Raw genomic sequence first — 15,000 nt, 5'->3', positions numbered from 1 at the left:
AGGCAGCTATAATCCATCACAAAGAGGACTCACACTCCATTAACCAGGCAGCTATAATCCATCACAGAGAGGACTCACACTCCATTAACCAGGCAGCTATAATCCATCACAGAGTGGACTCACACGCCATTAACCAGGCAGCTATAATCCATCACAGAGAGGACTCACACTCCATTAACCAGGCAGCTATAATCCATCACAGAGTGGACTCACACGCCATTACCCAGGCAGCTATAATTCATCACAGAGAGGACTCACACTCCATTAACCAGGCAGCTATAATCCATCACAGAGAGGACTCACACTCCATTAACCAGGCAGCTATAATCCATCAGAGAGGACTCACACTCCATTAACCAGGCAGCTATAATCCATCACAGAGAGGACTCACACTCCATTAACCAGGCAGCTATAATCCATCACAGAGAGGACTCACACTCCATTAACCAGGCAGCTATAATCCATCACAGAGAGGACTCACACTCCATTAACCAGGCAGCTATAATCCATCACAGAGAGGACTCACACGCCATTAACCAGGCAGCTATAATCCATCACAGAGAGGACTCACACTCCATTAACCAGGCAGCTATAATCCATCACAGAGTGGACTCACACTCCATTAACCAGGCAGCTATAATCCATCACAGAGTGGACTCACACGCCATTAACCAGGCAGCTATAATCCATCACAGAGAGGACTCACACTCCATTAACCAGGCAGCTATAATCCATCACAGAGTGGACTCACACTCCATTAACCAGGCAGCTATAATCCATCAGAGAGGACTCGCACTCCATTAACCAGGCAGCTATAATCCATCACAGAGAGGACTCACACTCCATTAACCAGGCAGCTATAATCCATCACAGAGAGGACTCGCACTCCATTAACCAGGCAGCTATAATCCATCACAGAGTGGACTCACACTCCATTACCCAGGCAGCTATAATCCATCACAGAGAGGACTCACACTCCATTAACCAGGCAGCTATAATCCATCACAGAGTGGACTCACACGCCATTAACCAGGCAGCTATAATCCATCACAGAGAGGACTCACACTCCATTAAGCAGGCAGCTATAATCCATCACAGAGTGGACTCACACGCCATTAACCAGGCAGCTATAATCCATCACAGAGAGGACTCACACTCCATTAACCAGGCAGCTATAATCCATCACAGAGAGGACTCACACTCCATTAACCAGGCAGCTATAATCCATCACAGAGAGGACTCACACTCCATTAACCAGGCAGCTATAATCCATCACAGAGAGGACTCACACTCCATTAACCAGGCAGCTATAATCCATCACAGAGTGGACCGTGATGCAGGTGAGCCTTGCACAGGCAGGAGGAGCAGAAGGGGTCTCACCTTGTTCCTGGAGTAACGCACCGTGCCTATCCTGGTGTCCTCCGAGAGCAGGTCTGTGAAGATCCAGCCCACCTGAAAAAAATACATTATGCAAGGTGTCTGTCAGAGTGTATACATGTGTGTGTGTGTGTGTGTGTGTGTGTGCGTGTGTGCGTGTGTGCATGAGTGTATGTGTGTGTGTGTGTGTGTATGAGTGTATGTGTGTGTGTGTGTGTGTATGAGTGTATGTGTGTGTGTGTGTGTGTATGAGTGTATGTGTGTGTGAGTGTGAGTGTGAGTGTGAGTGTGAGTGTGAGTGTGAGTGTGTGTGTGTGTGTGTGTGTGTGTGTGTGTGTGTGTGTGTGTGTGTGTGTGTGTGTGTGTGTGTGTGTGCGTGCGTGCGTGCGCGCGTGCGTGTGTGTGTGTGTGTGCGTGCGTGCGTGTGTGAGTGAGTGTGTGTGTGTGTGTCTACCTTACGGAGGCCCAGTTTTGCTGTGTGTGTGTGTGTGTGTGTGTGTGTGTGTGTGTGTGTGTACCTTACGGAGGCCCAGTTTTGCTGCGATCTCGTCGACCGCCACAGCCTTGGGATCATCCACTAACTCCAGGCTGTTCTGAGTTCCAATCTGAAAGCCAATCGTCTTCCATTAAACTGAGACAGGGGCCAGGAGCCAGGTTTGACCTGGTTAGGGTTCAGGGGTTAGGGCTTAGACGTGGGTGTTAGAGTAGGGGTTAGAGGTACGGGTAGGGGTCAGGGGTTAGGGGTAGGGGTTAGGGATTAGGGGTTAGGGGTCAAGTCAAGTCAAGTTTATTTGTATAGCACATTTCATACACAAGGCAATTCAAAGTGCTTTACATAAACAAAAATTATGACAGAGGAAAACAGCATAGGGGGAGAAAAAGAGCATAGAGAACATAATAATAAAATAGACATATAAAATAGACATAAGATGAGCATAAAAATAAAAAAAAAGACAATAAAAAATATTTAAAAAGTGTAAAAGTAGTGCATTTTAGCGTCAGAGTGCAGTAGTTTAGCAACAGTTAAAGGCAGAGGTAAACATAAAGGTCTTTAGTCTATTTCTAAAGATAAGTAGAGTTGGGGCAGATCTAAGATCTTCCGAGAGTTTATTCCAGTTATGTGTGGCATAGTGGCAGAATGCAGCTTTCCCATGTTTTGTTTTGATCCTAGGAACAGCTAGTAGACCGGTCCCTGATGACCTAAGGGCTCTAGAGGGTTCATAGCGTAGAAGCAATTCAGAGATGTATTTTGGGCCTAAACCGTTAAGTGATTTATAGACCAGTAACAGTATTTTAAAGTCTATTCTATGACACACTGGTAGCCAATGCAGGGACCTGAGAACTGGTGTAATATGTTCAGCTTTCTTAGTCCTTGTTAGAACTCTAGCAGCAGCGTTCTGAATGAGCTGTAGTTGTCTCAGTGCTTTTTTTGGAAGGCCTGAGAAAAGACTATTACAGTAGTCTAACCTACTAGAAATGAAGGCATGAATTAGTTTCTCTAGGTCTTGTTTGGACATATAGCCTCTAATTCTTGCAATATTTTTAAGAGGATAAAATGCAGATTTTCTTATAGACTTGATGTGGGAGTTAAAATTGAGATCAGAGTCAATAATAACGCCAAGATTTTTGACTTGATTTTTTGGCTTAAGAGATAAGGACTCAAGGTGTACAGTAACTTTAAGCCTTTCTTCTTTGGCACCGAAGACAATTATCTCTGTTTTATCTTTGTTTAGTTGGAGGAAATTCTGGCACATCCAGTCATTTATTTGGTCAATGCACTAACACAGTGAGTCTATAGGAGCATAGTCACCTGATGAGAGTTATGTATAGTTGGGTGTCATCTGCATAATTATGGTAAGCTATTTTGTTTTTTTGCATAATTAGGCCTAGTGGGAGCATATAAAGGTTGAATAAAACAGGTCCTAAAATAGATCCTTGGGGTACCCCACATGTCATACTAGTTTGGTCAGATGTGTAGTTGCCAATGGAAACAAAGTAGTTCCTGTCTTCCAGATTGGACCTGAACCACTCTAAGACCGTGCCCGATAGCCCAACCCAGTTTTCCAGTCTGTCCAGTAGTATTAAGTGGTCAACAGTATCAAAGGCAGCGCTAAGATCCAGTAACATTAGAATTGAAGTTTTGCCTGAGTCAGTGTTCATACTAATGTCGTTCATAACCTTAGTGAGTGCCGTTTCGGTGCTGTGATGGGGTCGAAAACCTGACTGGAGTTTATCTAGGAGATCGTTTGAGGTTAAGAAGTTGTCAAGTTGTTGGTAGACAGCTTTTTCAATTACTTTGCTTATAAAGGGAAGATTTGATATTGGTCTGTAGTTGCTAATTACAGAAGTGTCAAGGCTACGCTTTTTTAGTAGGGGTTTAATAACTGCAGTTTTCAAGGACTTTGGAAAAATGCCAGTTAGGAGGGAGCTATTAACTATTTGCAGTAAGTCGGTCGCCAAGCAGCTGTAAACACTTAAGAAAGCTTCTTGGATAAGGTTAGGGGTTAGGGGTTGGGGGTAGGGGATAAGGTTAGGGGTTAGGGGTTGGGGGTAGGGGATAAGGTTAGGGGTTAGGGGGTAGGGGATAAGGTTAGGGGTTAGGGGGATAAGGTTAGGGGCTAGGGGTAGGGGGATTAGGTTAGGCGTTAGGGGGTATGGAATAAGGTTAGGGGGTAGGGGGATAAGGTTAGGGGTTGGGGGTAGGGGATAAGGTTAGGGGTTAGGGGGATAAGGTTAGGGGTTAGGGGATAAGGTTAGGGGTTAGGGGGATAAGGTTAGGGGTTAGGGGGTAGGGGATATGGTTAGGGGGTAGGGGGATGAGGTTAGGGGTTAGGGGATAAGGTTAGGGGATAAGGTTAGGGGGTAGGGGATATGGTTAGGGGGTAGGGGGATAAGGTTAGGGGGTAGGGGGATAAGGTTAGGGGGTAGGGGGATATGGTTAGGGGGTAGGGGGATATGGTTAGGGGGTAGGGGGATATGGTTAGGGGGTAGGGGGATATGGTTAGGGGGTAGGGGATATGGTTAGGGGGTAGGGGGATAAGGTTAGGGGGTAGGGGGATAAGGTTAGGGGTTAGGGGGTAGGCGATAAGGTTAGGGGTTAGGGGGTAGGCGATAAGGTTAGGGGTTAGGGGGTAGGCGATAAGGTTAGGGGTTAGGGGGATAAGGTTAGGGGTTAGGGGATAAGGTTAGGGGGTAGGGGGATAAGGTTAGGGGATAGGGGATAAGGTTAGGGGGTAGGGGATAAGGTTAGGGGGTAGGGGATAAGGTTAGGGGTTAGGGGTTAGGGGATAAGGTTAGGGGTTAGGGGGTAGGGGATATGGTTAGGGGGTATGGGATAAGGTTAGGGGTTAGGGGGATAAGGTCAGGGGTTAGGGGGTAGGGGATAAGGTTAGGGGTTAGGGGGTAGGGGATAAGGTTAGGGGTTAGGGGATAAGGTTAGGGGTTAGGGGATAAGGTTAGGGGTTAGGGGTTAGGGGATAAGGTTAGGGGTTAGGGGATAAGGTTAGGGGTTAGGGGATAGGGTTAGGGGGTAGGGGATAAGGTTAGGGGGTAGGGGATAAGGTTAGGGGTTAGGGGGTAGGGGGTAGGGGATAAGGTTAGGGGTTAGGGGATAAGGTTAGGGGTTAGGGGGTAGGGGGTAGGGGTTAGGGGATAAGGTTAGGGGGTAGGGGATAAGGTTAGGGGTTAGGGGGAGTCCTGTGTGAGTGCGTGTGAAAGCAGCGCTGCCACCAGTGGCAGGGCCAGGCAGGCGCACCTGTGGCGGCTCGTAGATGGCGGCCACCTCGGCACGCAAGCCCAGCGGGATGTCCTTGTGCTCCGTGTAACGCCCGTACAGGAAGCCCATACGCTGACTTCCTGTCTTCCTCCAGAAGTCCAGGAAGCGGTCGGCGATGGTATGGTTCTCGAACATAATGTTATCCACGTGTCTGTACTTCTACAAGAACGAAACGAGGCAAAACATTCTTTTTGAGCTTTTTACAGAAACCTTCAGGAAGACTCTTTCCAGAGTGACAGAAGGGCAAACACAGCCAGCACAGCCGTGGATGTGCATGCGTGGTCATGGTTATGCAAGAGACGGTTTGATCCCCGCCCAGGCCTGTGTCAAAGTGTCCCTGAGCAAGACACCTAACCCCCAAATGCTCCTGACGAGCTGGTCGGGGCCTTGCATGGCAGCCAATCGCCGTCAGTGTGTGAGTGTGTGTATGAATGGGTGAATGAGAAGCATCAATTGTACAGCGCTTTGGATAAAGGCGCTATATAAATGCCAACCATTTAGTCAGTGTCAGGGGCTGGGTTATACAGGTGAGTTTACCTGGCGGGTCAGTGTCAGGGGCTGGGTTATACAGGTGAGTTTACCTGGCGGGTCAGTGTCAGGGGCTGGGTTGTACAGGTGAGTTTACCTGGCGGGTCAGTGTCAGGGGCTGGGTTATACAGGTGAGTTTACCTGGCGGGTCAGTGTCAGGGGCTGGGTTATACAGGTGAGTTTACCTGGCGGGTCAGTGTCAGGGGCTGGGTTGTACAGGTGAGTTTACCTGGCGGGTCAGTGTCAGGGGCTGGGTTGTACAGGTGAGTTTACCTGGCGGGTCAGTGTCAGGGGCTGGGTTGTACAGGTGAGTTTACCTGGCGGGTCAGTGTCAGGGGCTGGGTTGTACAGGTGAGTTTACCTGGCGGGTCAGTGTCAGGGGCTGGGTTGTACAGGTGAGTTTACCTGGCGGCTGAGTGTGAGGGCGCTGGGTTGGCACTTGGTGCAAATTCCCTCAGGCCAGGGCGGATGGCCCTCACATCCCGACTTTATCTTACAGCTGACGTTCTCCAGAGCTGCAAACTTTCCTCTGCGAAACACACACACACACACACACACACACACACACATTACACTACTCGAAATACCAGATTTCATAATGGCAAAAAAGTGATCATCAATGGCTCCAGAAGGCATTGATATAAGACATTGGCTCAAGCACACAGGTGGCGATGTTGGTGGTTGTGGTTGTTGTGGTTGTGGTTGTGGTTGTTGTTGTTGTTGTTGTTGTTGTTGTGGTTGTTGTTGTGGTTGTTGTTGTGGTTGTGGTTGTTGTTGTGGTTGTTGTGGTTGTTGTGGTGGTTGTTGTTGTTGTGGTTGTTGTGGTTGTTGTGGTTGTTGTTGTTGTGGTTGTTGTGGTTGTTGTTGTGGTTGTTGTTGTTGTTGTTGTTGTTGTGGTTGTTGTTGTTGTTGTTGTGGTGGTTGTTGTTGTTGTTGTTGTTGTTGTTGTTGTGGTTGTTGTTGTTGTTGTTGTGGTTGTTGTTGTTGTTGTTGTTGTTGTTGTGGTTGTTGTTGTTGTTGTGGTTGTTGTGGTTGTTGTTGTTGTTGTGGTTGTTGTTGTGAAGACGGTGCTAGCGCTCTGGCGCCCCCTGGTGTTACTCACTTGTCCGCGCCGCCGGTCAGTTTGCGGATGTAGGCGTGGAACGACATGTGCTTGACAGGAGGGTCCAGGTGGTTCAGGTAGTCCTCATCAAAGGGCTGTCAATCACAAACACACAGCCGTCAATCACGAACACAGCTGTCAATCACTAAATGTATCACACCTTCACATTACTTCAGCCAATGGTCCTCTATGCTAGTGAACTGCTATTTTAGCTAACTGTCCTCTATGCTAGTGAACTGCTACTTTAGCTAACTGTCCTCTATGCTAGTGAACTGCTACTTTAGCTAACTGTCCTCTATGCTAGTGAACTGCTACTTTAGCTAACTGTCCTCTATGCTAGTGAACTGCTACTTTAGCTAACTGTCCTCTATGCTAGTGAACTGCTACTTTAGCTAACTGTCCTCTATGCTAGTGAACTGCTACTTTAGCCAACTGTCCTCTATGCTAGTGAACTGCTACTTTAGCTAACTGTCCTCTATGCTAGTGAACTGCTACTTTAGCTAACTGTCCTCTATGCTAGTGAACTGCTACTTTAGCTAACTGTCCTCTATGCTAGTGAACTGCTACTTTAGCTAACTGTCCTCTATGCTAGTGAACTGCTACTTTAGCTAACTGTCCTCTATGCTAGTGAACTGCTACTTTAGCTAACTGTCCTCTATGCTAGTGAACTGCTACTTTAGCTAACTGTCCTCTATGCTAGTGAACTGCTACTTTAGCTAACTGTCCTCTATGCTAGTGAACTGCTACTTTAGCTAACTGTCCTCTACGCTAGTGAACTGCTACTTTAGCTAACTGTCCTCTACGCTAGTGAACTGCTACTTTAGCTAAGTTACATGCTAATGGTTGGCTCCCCAGCAAACTGCAGGTTGATTATTTAAATAGTAGTATGTAGTATATTGCGCTATATTATTGTCACTTTGGCTTTGTCTTACAGCATTGCGTGACACTGTTTAACCCAGTGATGTTTGTACATACAGGTGCAGTAAAGCAGCTACACACAGGTGTGCTCTTACCTCTAATGGAACACAGTGCACACACTTCCCCATCAGGCCATGTCTACACCTGCACCGAGCCAGAGGAAACAAGAGCGTCAGACTCCACACACACACACACACACACACACACACAGACACACAGACACTCACTCACACACTCACACACTCACACACTCACACACTGGAAATGTGACAGTGTGGACGTTGGGAATGGGGACAGGGCGTAGGGCAGAGGCTGCATGGAGACAGGGCGTAAGGCAGAGGCTGCATGGAGACAGGGCGTAGGGATGGGGACAGGGCGTAGGGCAGAGGCTGCATGGAGACAGGGCGTAGGGCAGAGGCTGCATGGAGACAGGGAGTAGGGATGGGGACAGGGCGTAGGGCAGAAGCTGCATGGAGACAGGGAGTAGAGATGGGGACAGGGCGTAGGGCAGAAGCTGCATGGAGACAGGGAGTAGGGATGGGGACAGGGTGTAGGGCAGAAGCTGCATGGAGACAGGGAGTAGAGATGGGGACAGGGCGTAGGGCAGAAGCTGCATGGAGACAGGGAGTAGGGATGGGGACAGGGCGTAGGGCAGAGGCTGCATGGAGACAGGGAGTAGGGATGGGGACAGGGCGTAGGGCAGAGGCTGCATGGAGACAGGGCGTAGGGATGGGGACAGAGCGTAGGGCAGAGGCTGCATGGAGACAGGGAGTAGGGATGGGGACAGGGCGTAGGGCAGAGGCTGCATGGAGACAGGGAGTAGAGATGGGGACAGGGCGAAGGGCAGAAGCTGCATGGAGACAGGGAGTAGAGATGGGGACAGGGCGTAGGGCAGAGGCTGCATGGAGACAGGGAGTAGGGATGGGGACAGGGCGTAGGGCAGAGGCTGCATGGAGACAGGGCGTAGGGATGGGGACAGAGCGTAGGGCAGAGGCTGCATGGAGACAGGGCGTAGGGATGGGGACAGAGCGTAGGGCAGAGGCTGCATGGAGACAGGGAGTAGGGATGGGGACAGGGCGTAGGGCAGAAGCTGCATGGAGACAGGGAGTAGAGATGGGGACAGGGCGTAGGGCAGAAGCTGCATGGAGACAGGGAGTAGAGATGGGGACAGGGCGTAGGGCAGAAGCTGCATGGAGACAGGGCGTAGGGATGGGGACAGGGCGTAGGGCAGAAGCTGCATGGAGACAGGGCGTAGGGATGGGGACAGAGCGTAGGGCAGAGGCTGAATGGAGACAGGGAGTAGGGATGGGGACAGGGCGTAGGGCAGAGGCTGCATGGAGACAGGGCGTAGGGATGGGGACAGGGCGTAGGGCAGAAGCTGCATGGAGACAGGGCGTAGGGATGGGGACAGAGCGTAGGGCAGAGGCTGCATGGAGACAGGGAGTAGGGATGGGGACAGGGCGTAGAGCAGAGGCTGCATGGAGACAGGGCGTAGGGATGGGGACAGGGCGTAGGGCAGAGGCTGCATGGAGACAGGGCGTAGGGATGGGGACAGGGCGTAGGGATGGGGACAGGGCGTAGGGCAGAGGCTGCATGGAGACAGGGCGTAGGGATGGGGACAGGGCGTAGGGCAGAGGCTGCATGGAGACAGGGCGTAGAGATGGGGACAGGGCGTAGGGATGGGGACAGGGCGTAGGGCAGAGGCTGCATGGAGACAGGGCGTAGGGATGGGGACAGGGCGTAGGGCAGAGGCTGCATGGAGACAGGGCGTAGGGATGGGGACAGGGCGTAGGGATGGGGACAGGGCGTAGGCCAGAGGCTGCAGGGAGACAGGGCGTAGGGATGGGGACAGGGCGTAGGGATGGAGACAGGGCGTAGGGATGGAGACAGGGCGTAGGGATGGAGACAGGGCGTAGGGATGGGGACAGGGCGTAGGGATGGAGACAGGGCGTAGGGATGGAGACAGGGCGTAGGGATGGAGACAGGGCGTAGGGCAGAAGCTGCATGGAGACAGGGCGTAGGGATGGGGACAGGGCGTAGGGATGGAGACAGGGCGTAGGGATGGGGACAGGGCGTAGGGCAGAGGCTGACTCACAGCTGGGGGTCTCTGTTCCTGTAGATCTTTCCGTCCTGCTTGGACAGATGCTGGTCGATGTCGTCCTCGGCGATCTGGGGAGTGGACTGCGAGCGGGGCACTGCTGAGGAGGAGGAGGATGTGGCGAAGGAGGCGGGCAATGAAGAGGACGTTGAAGGTAGCGAAGAGGAGGTGTGAGGGCCCGTGACATCCATGACCTCACCAGAGGGCCCCGAGGAGCCGGAGGGGAACAGGAAGAGCATGTCTCCGTGCCTGTGGAGACGCCACCGTGTTACAACCACGACGCCACCGCGTTACAACCACAACGCCACCGCATTATAACCACGAGGCCACCATGTTACAACCATGACACCACCGCGTTACAACCACGACACGATCGCGTTACAACCACGGCACCCCTGCTCTCTCTCCCGGCTCTCTCTCCCGCTCTCTCTCCCCCGCGCAGTGACTCACTTGATCTTCAGCAGACTGAGGGTCTTGTTCTGGGACAGGATCTCCCCAGTCTTGTTACGGTTCACATACACAGAGAAGCCATTGGAGCTGAAGCCAAACTCCTTAGCAACCTGCAGGGGAGAGAAACCACATGCGACACATCTTACCCCCAGTGCATGTTACATATCTAACCCCCAGTAACCACTTTTTACATGTCACCACCACGTTACCTTCTTGAGGAACGCAGCCGCCGTCTCCCGCTTAGTGGATGGGATCTTTTTCATTCCATCCGGAGACTGGACCCGGATGATCTGCGAATAAGCGAAGAGTGCGTGTGAGCTCTGCCGAATCGCATGAATAAACCCAATTCACAATGGGACTAATACAGTAGAAGTGACATCGCATTTAAAACAAGTATAAGTCATTTTAAACAGAGCATGAACTTCAGCTTCCATATGCGCGATGTTATCGCGTAATAATTCTAGTATTATCCAATACGGCTATAAATACAATACAGCTACAACACAAGCCATGTACAACCCATGGAAGGGGCCATGTACATAGCTTTTCAGCAAAAGCACCCACCAAATTGCCCAGACAGAGCAACATAGCCAATTCCTGCTGATCTGACACCATGAACAATTGAAATTAGATAGCCAGCTAAGATTGATCCGACCAGTGACATGACTTTGCACAAAACAGGATGACCTGGCATCTGTCGTCAAACGGAACGCTCGTAATTTAGAAACATAGCTAAGACCTTCCTCCAATAACAACTTCAGTTCGACTAACGTTACATTACATTACATTAATTACATTAAGTTACTCGCTAATGTTATTTGTAAGGTGCCGCACTAATAGCATGCTAGCTAGCTAGCAAGCTTGACACAATTCATAAAAACAATGACAGCTAAGTTAGCTAATCTAAAACCGCAACGTAAATAAGTTAGCTGCAATTCCGTTGGCTGCGTTCGTTGCAGCGCAGGTTCTGCAGTAGCAGTTAGCTAACTAAAATAGCTGACCCCACTCTGAGGGCGATCCAAAAAGTAACGTTATAATCTAGCTAGGTAACTTAGCTACTTAAATGTTGCTTAGCTAACCAACTAGAACTAAAGACAACTAACAACTTGGCAAACGAGCAAGCAAAATCACTTGTATATCAATTCGCTCATTAGAAAAATAAACTACAAACAAGCCAGCTAACGTTAGTTATAACGACCTGCCAAACTAGTAGTTCACAAGTTAGTGCGTGCCATTATGTAAATACAAATATTTAACTAGCCAGCTAACAGGCTAGCGTTAACTGCGTTACTCTAAGTAGCCAGGGTGATACTAGCTAGCTAGGTAACGTTAGTCTGTTTTTCTTTCTCACACGGGACTTTGCGTTTTTAAAAACTGTTTGCACATTGAACTCAATCTCATGTGGCATAATGCATAAGTAGCAAGCCCAGACTAATGTACGCAGCGAACAACCGGGTTGTGTTTCTGTGCTGATGATGGTTTTGTTTTTGCTGTATTCTGCCTTTAGCTAGCTCTGCGGCCCGAAACTGTGCTAGCTGCTAACTGCTAATTCTGCTGCCTCATCACTCCGACAGACTTGGTTGCCACCAAACTCACGACCAGTTGTTGTATAATCACTGAGCTCATTACTTACTATGTTTTCTGTCATGGTCACAGGTGCTGTTCCTTCCCCGATGTGCTTCTCAAAGTATTGTGTCAATACTATGCTTCTGCTTTCAATGTTTTAATGATTGTCGGAGTTCCCGAAACTACATCGCATTGCTTGGGTACCGGGTGTCACAGGCTAACAATACCGTAGCTCGCGGAACCCGCACCTACAACCAATCCTGGCTGCAACAGAGTCATTAAGTATTTCAGTTCCGATACACGGCGGTTCCCCTTCCCCTAGTGGTAAAGCTCTGGAAACACAGCCGGGGCGGGAATGCGCAATCCCGCTGTATACATTGAAAAACGCAGTTCCCCTCGATTGACTTCAAAGAAACATGGCAGATAACAGACACACTTTGCGAGCAGGTCAACAGTTTTGTTTTTTTCCTTTTTTTCCTTTCTGGCCAATATTGTCAACTGAATTTTCCAAAACTCATAGGTAAGCATTACAGGACTTGGCAATGCATTTCAAGAGGAACACACATTCACATTAAATCTCCCGATACCTTACATAAATGTGTAGTTGCCATATTAAAATAGCCTGCTGCAGACAATAAACCATTGTATTTTATTAGTATTTCACTACCACTAACATTTTTTTAAAAGTGTATAGAAATATACTTAATTTACAATTACATTTATCAAACATTGCCTCATGTGTAATGGTTGCTCTGTGGATGGTAAACATGCTCTCGATATAGAGCAAATCGCTCAATCGATCATTTTTAGAAAGCAGCTGAGGTTTTGTTTCAGGCCCATGTGCCTCTCCTCCCCTGAAACAGTCACTGAAGCTTACAGCTGGAGCCTCTTAATCTCAGTGTTATGACTCTCACATGATTCTACAACCTCTGGGCCATGGACCAGGCAAATGCCACCCCCCCGCTCTCTCTCAGGAAAAAGGCTGAGGAGAGTCTACATTTCCTGACACCCGGGGAACATGAGGCAGTTTAACGTCTTGAAGTTCCTTCTTTTCTGGAGGACGCAAGAGGACGATCCTCGCAGTAAAGAGACCGCTCCTCTGATACCGAAGGTACTGTGCACTGCTGTTTAGCGTTAGGGATAGCGTTAGTGTCAGGGTCAGGGTTAGGGTTAGGGTTAGCGTTAGCATTAGCGTTAGGGTTAGTAATAGGGTCAGGGTTAGGGTCAGGGTCAGGGTTAGGGTTAGCATTAGGGTTAGGGTTAGCATTCCCGGTCTTCTGAAAGCTCTCACAGTGGGGCCACTGCTATGGGAAAATCACTGCTGAGGAATATCCCAGCTTTATTTCATTTGTTTTTTTACTACTTTTGTTTTTATTACAAGCATTCTTACATTAATTGGTGTTTGTCTTATTATCTTTACCATATGAAGCGTTGTCTTGCATGAAAGGTGCTATTTGAATAAATTGTCATTTGATTTGGGCTTCCCCCCTTCCTTTTTTATTAATTTAGCAAAGAGACAAACGGGACTGTGTTTCAGCTGTGGTAAATGCAAGTCATGTTTAATCTTCTCTCTTTCCTTAAATGTCACCACCAATCCAATGCTCTCTTTCACCCCATGTCTCAGTAGATCTCTTGGTTGACAGTAGCCATTTTAAATGTTCTTTATAAATAAATGTGACTTGACACTCCCATTCTCTCACTTTCTCTCTGTAATTTATCTATTTTAGGAACATTATTATGGTGTGTCTGCAAATAAAATCTGTTTTCTTCTATCTCTCTCTCTGAAGCACAATATTGACACACAGACAGCTGTATTTGGCTCCACTAATGGTGAAGAGGTGCATGATGGGAAGGCGAGGCAGGACTGGGAGACACCCTGGTCATGTGATGGGGTGCTGAAGCTGCTGCTGTTCTTGGGCACCCTGCTGTTCAGCGCTGTCGGGCTGGGGGGCCTGGGCCTGGGGCTCTGGGGTCTGACAGAGAAGGAGTCCTTCGCCCAGGAGAGGATCGGCCAGCTGGGGGCTGACCCCATGCTCCTGTTTGTGTGTGGGGGGCTGCTGCTGGCTCTGCTCAGCCTGGTGGGGTGCGTGGGTACGTGAGTAATAAAATAATATGTTATTTAGCTGATGCTTTTAACCAAAGCGACTTACAATTGATTAGTCTCTAAAAGGGACAATCCCCCCTGGAGCACTGTGGGATTAAGGGCCTCGCTCAACAGTCCAAAAGCTGCACCTATTCTCCGGGTCCCAGTCATGGACATTAGCCATTAGACTATGGGGCTGTCCCCTAGTGTGTGTGGGGCTGTCCCCTAGTGTGTGTGGGGCTGTCCCCTAGTGTGTGGGGCTGTCCCCCTAGTGTGTGTGGGGCTGTCCCCTAGTGTGTGTGGGGCTGTCCCCTAGTGTGGGGCTGTCCCCTAGTGTGTGTGGGGCTGTGTGTGTGGGGCTGTCCCCTAGTGTGTGTGGGGCTGTCCCCTAGTGTGTGTGGGGCTGTGTGTGTGGGGCTGTCCCCCTAGTGTGTGTGGGGCTGTCCCTGAGTGTGTGTGGGGCTGTCCCCCTAGTGTGTGTGGGGCTGTGTGTGTGGGGCTGTCCCCTAGTGTGTGTGGGGCTGTCCCTGAGTGTGTGTGGGGCTGTCCCCTAGTGTGTGTGGGGCTGTCCCCTAGTGTGTGTGGGGCTGTCCCCTAGTGTGGGGCTGTCCCCTAGTGTGGGGCTGTCCCCTAGTGTGTGTGGGGCCGTGTGTGTGGGGCTGTCCCCTAGTGTGTGTGGGGCTGTGTGTGTGGGGCTGCCCCCCTAGTGTGTGTGGGGCTGTGTGTGTGGGGCTGTCCCTGAGTGTGTGTGGGGCTGTCCCCTAGTGTGTGTGGGGCTGTCCCCCTAGTGTGTGTGGGGCCCCTAGTGTGTGTGGGGCTGTCCCCTAGTGGGGCTGTCCCCTAGTGTGTGTGAGGCTGTCCCCTAGTGTGGGGCTGTCCCCTAGTGTGGGGCTGTCCCCTAGTGTGTGTGGGGCCGTGTGTGTGGGGCTGTCCCCTAGTGTGTGTGGGGCTGTGTGTGTGGGGCTGCCCCCCTAGTGTGTGTGGGGCTGTCCCCCTAGTGTGTGTGGGGCTGTCCCCCTAGTGTGTGTGGGGCCCCTAGTGTGTGTGGGACTGTCCCCTAGTGTGTGTGGGGCTGTCCCCTAGTGTGTGTGGGGCCCCTAGTG

General features: G+C 50.1%; 2 protein-coding genes across 2 annotated transcripts in view; one reads left to right on the top strand and one right to left on the bottom strand.

Annotated features, from left to right (window-relative positions):
* nploc4 (NPL4 homolog, ubiquitin recognition factor) overlaps positions 1 to 12,076 on the bottom strand; it is a 21,008-nt gene extending 8,932 nt beyond the window's left edge. The window contains exons 1-10 of the mRNA XM_061230964.1: positions 11,882 to 12,076; positions 10,458 to 10,538; positions 10,249 to 10,358; positions 9,796 to 10,047; positions 7,796 to 7,844; positions 6,783 to 6,877; positions 6,086 to 6,209; positions 5,132 to 5,311; positions 1,896 to 1,982; positions 1,381 to 1,452 (exon numbers count right to left, since the gene is read on the bottom strand). Of these exons, the coding sequence (XP_061086948.1) occupies positions 1,381 to 1,452; positions 1,896 to 1,982; positions 5,132 to 5,311; positions 6,086 to 6,209; positions 6,783 to 6,877; positions 7,796 to 7,844; positions 9,796 to 10,047; positions 10,249 to 10,358; positions 10,458 to 10,538; positions 11,882 to 11,896 (1,065 nt within the window). The 5' untranslated portion in view covers positions 11,897 to 12,076. The remainder of the gene's footprint in view (positions 1 to 1,380; positions 1,453 to 1,895; positions 1,983 to 5,131; positions 5,312 to 6,085; positions 6,210 to 6,782; positions 6,878 to 7,795; positions 7,845 to 9,795; positions 10,048 to 10,248; positions 10,359 to 10,457; positions 10,539 to 11,881) is intronic.
* Positions 12,077 to 12,832: 756 nt separating this feature from the next.
* tspan10 (tetraspanin 10) overlaps positions 12,833 to 15,000 on the top strand; it is a 6,222-nt gene continuing 4,054 nt past the window's right edge. The window contains exons 1-3 of the mRNA XM_061230624.1: positions 12,833 to 12,925; positions 13,324 to 13,356; positions 13,602 to 13,905. Of these exons, the coding sequence (XP_061086608.1) occupies positions 12,833 to 12,925; positions 13,324 to 13,356; positions 13,602 to 13,905 (430 nt within the window). The remainder of the gene's footprint in view (positions 12,926 to 13,323; positions 13,357 to 13,601; positions 13,906 to 15,000) is intronic.

This window comes from Conger conger, chromosome 2 (assembly GCF_963514075.1).
Source record: "Conger conger chromosome 2, fConCon1.1, whole genome shotgun sequence".
Classification (NCBI taxonomy): Eukaryota; Metazoa; Chordata; class Actinopteri; order Anguilliformes; family Congridae; genus Conger; species Conger conger.
This window is presented reverse-complemented; position numbering and strand designations above follow the sequence as displayed.